Genomic DNA, 6262 nt, shown 5'->3' on the forward strand with positions numbered 1-6262 from the left:
GAGTGAGGGGCATCGGTGGGGCTGGGAGTGGGGAGCCCAGGGCTGGGATTGCAGGGGGCTGCGGGTCAGGGCCGGGGCTGGGCTAGCAGGGGGCTGTGGGTCAGGACTGGGGGGCACCGGCAGGGCTGGGAGTGGGGAGCCCAGGGCTGGGGTGCATGGTCAGTTTAAAACACTGGGGCAGCCCTGACATGGTCAAACTCTGAGCAGGATCCTCTGCGGGGCTGGAGCCAGGCCCCCTCATGCCGCCTGGTCTCTCCCCCATGGTGAAGTGCTGGAGTGGGAGGAAGGATTCCAGGGAGTTACCCACAGGGGCCCCTTGCCCAGTGCTGAGATGCAGCTGCCTCTGGGCTGGGGCACAGGGGCCATTTAACAGCCGCACAGGAGTTCAGAGGGGAGAGTGAACAGCTATCCTGCGTGTGACTGATGCTGCTGCAGTGTGTGTGTGTCTGTGTGTGTGTGTGTTGCATTCCCTTGGCTGCCTTGGGACCCCCCCCGGCGCTGAACTGTGGGGATCGCTGGGCTGTGTCCCAGCCCTGGGCTGGGTGTCTGGCCAGGAGCTGGACAGTCAGGGATAGGTGGCCTGGGCGATGGTGGGGCCGTGTCTGTCTGTCTCTGCTGGTGGCTGTTTGTTCCAGGGGGGTGAGGTTGGCACACGGGGAGTGGCTGGGATACTGAGCTTACCTGATGCCCTCTCCCGCCTCCTGTGCTTTCAGGTGCCTGGCCCAGCCTGCCCCGTGCCCGCCCCATGCCCAGCTGGACGTGAGGTGGAGCCAGGGCACTGCCCTCCTGCCGACCTGTTGGGTTAAATGCTGGCTCGTCCCGTGCCAGCTCCGTGCTCCTGGCACAGAGCAGCCACCCAGGTGAGTTTTCCTGGGAGATTAATTTTGGGGGATCCTGCCCCCAGACTGTGAGTTGGAATTGGGGGTGGGAGGAAGCAGGGCATGTACAGACACCCCCCCCCTGTGCCAGCCAAGGGTCTTCCTGGGCGTCTCACGGCACCCCCCACATGCAGCTTGTCCCCCTTGTGGACCCTCGGACTGGAGTCTCCAAGCAGCACCCCCCACCGGCCGGGCGCCCCGTACTGCAGCCTCATATTGATACCCCCCCGCCTCCTGCTTGTCCCCCCAACCCCTGGGTGCCCACCTCTGCCATATGCTCAGTGCTGGCACCTCCTGTGCCCCCTCAGCACTGATGCCCCCCACCCCTGCCTCCTGGCCCTTCCATGCCCCTGGGCACTGGTACCCCCGGGTGTCCCCTTGGCACTGATGTCCCCCCCGTGCTCCGGCCCCTGGGTGCTAATGTCCCCCTCTCCTTGGTGCCCGCAGCATGTCGTGGTTTAGCGGCATCCTGGTGCCCAAGGTGGACGAGCGGAAGACGGCATGGGGGGAGCGCAACGGGAAGAAGGGGCAGCGCCCGCGCTCCTCGCTCTGCAGCCCGCGCTACATGAGCTGCCTGCAGGACCCCGAGCTGGAGCGGGGCGCCCACCCGCGAGCCGGCCTGGGCCTGACCTGCTCCTGGCAGGAGGACCACTACAGCAAGAAGGGCCTGGCTGGGGGCGCCGGCGACCTGGGGCTGAAGTCGGTGGACTTGGGCTTTGAGGACGGCGAGGCCAAGGGGCCGAAGGCAGCGGAGGGGGTGGCCAGGCCTGGGGAGCGGCTGTCGGCGGGCGAGTGCTGGCAGCGCCTCCTGCAGGTTTTCCGCTCCAAGCGCTTCCAGTCGGCCAAGCTGGAGCGGCTCTACCAGCGCTACTTCTTCCAGATGAACCAGAGCAGCCTGACGGTGCTGATGGGGGTGCTGGTGCTGGTGTGCGGCGTGATGCTGCTCTTCCACTGCGTGCCCGGCACCCCCCGGGTGCCCTACGCCGCCGCGCTGGCCGTGGCCACCGCCCTCTTCCTGGCACTCATGGTGCTGTGCACCCGCAGTGCCTTCCCCCAGGACTCCATGGGGGTGGTGAGCTACCTGGTGCTGGCCGCGCTGGGCGGGGTGCAGGCCCTGGGCACCCTCATGGCCTCACCACGCAGCGCCTCCGAGGGCGTCTGGTGGAGCGTCTTCTTCATCTACATCACCTACACCCTGCTGCCCGTCCGCATGCGGGCCGCCGTGGGGGCGGGCGCCCTGCTCTCCGCCCTGCACCTGCTCATCACCTGGCACCTCAACGCCAGCGACCCCTTCCTCTGGAAGCAGGTATGGGGGCGGGGGCTGGCTCTGGGGTGGACAGTGGGAGGCAGGGCCTCCTTTGGGGGGCTGCGGGGTGTTGCCCTGCTGGGTTCAAGGAGGGAATGTGTGGTCTGAGGGTGTGCCCAGCAGTGGGTTTGTGTGTATGTGGTGGGGGGGAACGTCCCGACACTCGTGGGCCTGGCCTGGCCCCTGAGCCAGGCCTGCATCCGGGTCACCTGGGCGTGGGGCTGGGTGGGGAGGGGGATGTTTGTCTTGGGGGAATGATGAACCCAGAAGGGCCCTGCTTCCCGCCTGCCTCACTGTGCTCCAGCTCTGGGGGGGCCGGCGGGGCCCAGCAATGGCTTCTCTCCCCAGTGGCACTGGTGTGAGTCCAGCCCCGCTCCCCTCTGACTGGGGGCCTGGTGCCCAGCCCCCACCCCAACCCCTCCCGGGCAGGCTTCCCCCCCCGTGTCTCCCTACAAGGCCCCTGTGGGGCTGGGCTGAGGCGTGGGGGGGCGAGGGCAGCTCTCCTTGCTGCCAGGCCCCCGTGCATGGACCCCCCGGAGGGGAGCCGTGGGAGTCAGGGCCTGGGGCTAGCAGCCAGCGGCAAAGCCGAGGGGTGGGTGTGTGTGTGTGGGGGGAGGATCTGGCCATGCCACCACCCACCCCAGGGGCTGCCAATGGGGAGGGCAATGGGGTGGGGGGGTCTGATCCTGGGGGGCTGGGGGTGAGTGCTGCAGTGCCCCCTCCCTGAAGGCTGGGCCCCTGCTCTCTGGGGGGGGATGCGGCTCCCACGCTCCCATTCGGCAGGTGGTTTCCATGGCAGCACGGCGCTGGGGGGGGGGAGCAGCTCCTGATTAGAACCACATGTTTCTAGAGAGTGATGCAGCGCCCCCGCCGGGGGTGAGGGGAGGGACCGTGGGGGGGTCATGTAAATATGGGGCCCGGAGGGGGCCTGTGGCCAGAGCTGAGGAGACACAGCCAGGAACTCTCCTCCCCCAGCCCCTCTGGGCCTCTGGACCCTGTTCCATTGCCCCATTAGCACCCCCTTGGGAAGGATGGGACCCTCAGTGTGGCTGGCACGGCCCCCCAGGGGGCCCCTGGAATGGGGTTGTCCCCCTGCCCCCCATGCTCCACTTAGACCCCATCTCCCTACGCTCCATGTCACCTTCTCAGTGGGCAGCAGAGCGTGGGGGGGGCCCTGTCTGTCCTCTGTGTGGGGGAGCTGGGGGGCCGCCCTGTCCCCAACCACAGTCTGATGAACGTGCCCCTTCCCCTCATTTGTAATCCCCAGGGAAGTTTCTCCCCTCAGCACCCCTCCCGGGGGTGTTGGGGACAGGGAATCCGTCGGGGGGTTCGGTGTGGCCCCAGGGCACGTGGTCCTTGAGGCTGCCCTGCCCAGCTGAGTTGGCAAATTGTCCTCTCGATGCTGCTCACATCATGTGGTGGGGAGTTTCACAGGCCGTAGCATTGTTGAAAATCTTTTATGTGTAAATTTTAATTCTATATTTTAGTTTAATTCCCTGCAGTCAAATGCCGCCTCCTGCCCCATTCCCCCCCCACACACACTTAAGCACCAACGCCTGTCCCCCTTTGCCACCCTTGAGCGCCACCTCCTGCTGCCCCCTTCCCCTGGGGCGGGGGCTGAATCGGACCATCCCTTGTGTCTCATCTCTGGGGGTGGGGGGAGGTACACAAAGCCTTCTATTGTGGGCCGGGGGTTTTCTCGGGAGGGCGGGGGGTGCACGCTGGACAAAGCCTTCTATTGTGGGGGCTGGGAGGAGACTGTCTGTGGGAGGATGGGAGTGGGGCATGAGGCCCTCGAGGGCAGAGGGGACAGGATGTTGGGGTGAGGGTGAGTTTCAATCCCGGGGGGGTAGAGTGACCCTGGCCCCACCCAGAGCCAGGAGGGACCACAGAGCCCTAACACAACTAACGGGGGGACAATGCATGATAAAAGTAGCGGGGGGGTGAGGGTCAGACGCGGGGGTGAGGGGCGGCATGGAGCAGGAGCGGTCAGATCAATACAGGGAGCACCGCGCTGGGTGTCCCCTCTGGCCTGGTGACTGGCTGGCCGGGGGCAGGCTGACGAGGGGTCCCGTGGCTGCGTGGGGCCGTGGATGGGGTGTGTGTGGACGAGATGTGGGGTGCCTGGCGGCAGGGTCTCCCTCTCGCTGAGTGCCCGGCCCATGGGGGAGATGCCAGCCAGTGTCCCCAGCAGGCTGTGAGACTAGGGTGGGGATACAGGTCTGCCAGGGCCTCGTCCTCCGTGGGAGGCTGGGGCCCCGGGGGGGGCACCGGGGAGGGGTGGGGTGGACCATGCCTGTGTGTAGGTCTGACGGTGACTGGGAGCTGGCCAGCTCTCAGGGTAGGGTCCCCATCACAGGCTCTGGGGGGTTGGGACAGAGGGGCACAGGACCCACTTGTGGTACATGCGAGAGGCTGGGGAGGGGGCTGCGGACCCCTGTCCTGGACCCACTGGGGGGTCGGGACTCCAAGCCCCTGTTGTCTGGGCATTGGGGGTGGGGGTTGCTTTCGCCGGATGCCAGGGTCCTGTCGCACGGTCTGCCCAGACAGGGTGATTTGAACTGGGGCGTTGCCCTGGTGCTGCCTCCATCCCCAAAACTGGCTGCTCCCCCCGCTACCCGTAATCCCTCAGGCAGCTGCCAGGACGTGCAGAGACCCTCCCCGCTCCCCTGTCTGGAGGCCTGGGGATGGCTGGAGCTGCTCCGGGGGGGAGATCATGGCGGGGGGGCGGTAGCAGGGGCAGCCCCTGCCTGTCGCCGTGGGGTTGAACGTGTGGATGGCCCATGACATGGCTCGTGCCCGCACGGGCATGTGCAAAGGGGAGGGCCCCTCGCTCAAGCGCCTCGTGTCCATAGGGTCATGGCGCTGCTTGTGCACCATAAGCATCCTGGGGGAGGGGGCGTGGGCACTCTCCCTGCCCTCCTGGTGCTGCCCTGCCCCCAATCTGGCGACTCCCTTGGCCATGCCTTGGTGCTGCTGCTGTGGGTGCAGGGTAGGGGGTGGAGGCGGCCGTGGGGGCAAGGCAAACACCCTTGGCAGGTCTCTCCTCTCACTCCCCCCCCCGGTTTTCCGGCCATGGCGCATGCATCCCTCTGGCCTGGTCGCGTGGGGGTGGAAGACGGGCCCTGGGCTAGGGGGAGGGGTAGCCAATCCCCACGGCTCAGCTGGGGGGTGTGAGCGGCTGCCCTTGCCAAGGCTGGGTCCCCGAGACAGGAAATCGGGGCCCCTTGTGGGGGGCAGAAGCACGGTGAAGGGGGCTCCAGCTGTCTTCTCCTGGCCCTCTGTGGGACCCGGACTCCTGGGTTCCGTTCTCTACGCTGCTGAGTGGCCTGGCCTGACTCCCTTCCCCGCTCTGTGCCTCAGGGTTGTCCACACCTTGTGCTGGGGGGCTAACCCTAGCAGGGTAGATGTTCCCGCTAGGGGTGGAGGCCGGGCTCCGGACCCTCCCGGCACAGGCTTGGGCCGTGGGTTTTCTTGTCTTTTGCAGTGTAGGGCGGGGGGGTTTCACCCTCTTCTCATTTGCGGACCTGTTAAAGATTTCGAATGGAGGCGCCGACCCCTTTGGAAATCGTAGCTCCAGTCTGCGGCCCCCGCCATGGAGATGTCCCCTCGGTCTCCCCAGGAGGGGCCGGTGCTGCTGACCCCGCCGGGAGGGGAGTAGCGAGCCGATGTCTCTGCAGAGCTCGGAGCACGGGGGGCCTGGGGACGGCCAGGCGTTGTGGTGTCCTGGAGCTGCGCCCTCCCCACCAGCCAGCTCACCTAGAGGATCCCATGGCCCTCTGGAGCCGCTCTCACATCTCCTTCCTGGCTTTTTCCCGTCCCCCTTTCTACCTGTCCAGGTCTGAACCAGCCACTCCTGCGATGCGGCCAGGGCTGGGGTGGGACGTGGCAGCTGCAGCTGGGGGGGGCGTGAGAGACGAAGGAGGGCCCTGGATTGGCTGAGGGGGCGGGGGTGACTTTAACGTGCCCACTTCATGTAGGGCACGGTGGTAAATAGGAACTCCCCTTGGAAGGAATGATGGGCGTGGGGCAGTGGGTGGGTAAGGGGTCCTGGGGGCAGTGTGCCAGCAGGGTGAGC

General features: G+C 66.8%; 1 protein-coding gene across 1 annotated transcript in view; it reads left to right on the forward strand.

Moving 5' to 3' along the window:
- The window catches only part of ADCY6 (adenylate cyclase 6), a 25824-nt gene that overhangs the window by 1386 nt on the left and 18176 nt on the right, over positions 1–6262 (forward strand). The window contains exons 2-4 of the mRNA XM_029913447.1: positions 714–860; positions 1326–2184; positions 5721–5815. Coding sequence (XP_029769307.1) covers positions 1327–2184; positions 5721–5815 — 953 coding nt within the window. The 5' untranslated portion in view covers positions 714–860; position 1326. The remainder of the gene's footprint in view (positions 1–713; positions 861–1325; positions 2185–5720; positions 5816–6262) is intronic.

Source organism: Terrapene carolina, unplaced genomic scaffold (genome assembly GCF_002925995.2).
Source record: "Terrapene carolina triunguis isolate 2854851 unplaced genomic scaffold, T_m_triunguis-2.0 Scaffold641, whole genome shotgun sequence".
NCBI lineage: Eukaryota > Metazoa > Chordata > Testudines > Emydidae > Terrapene > Terrapene triunguis.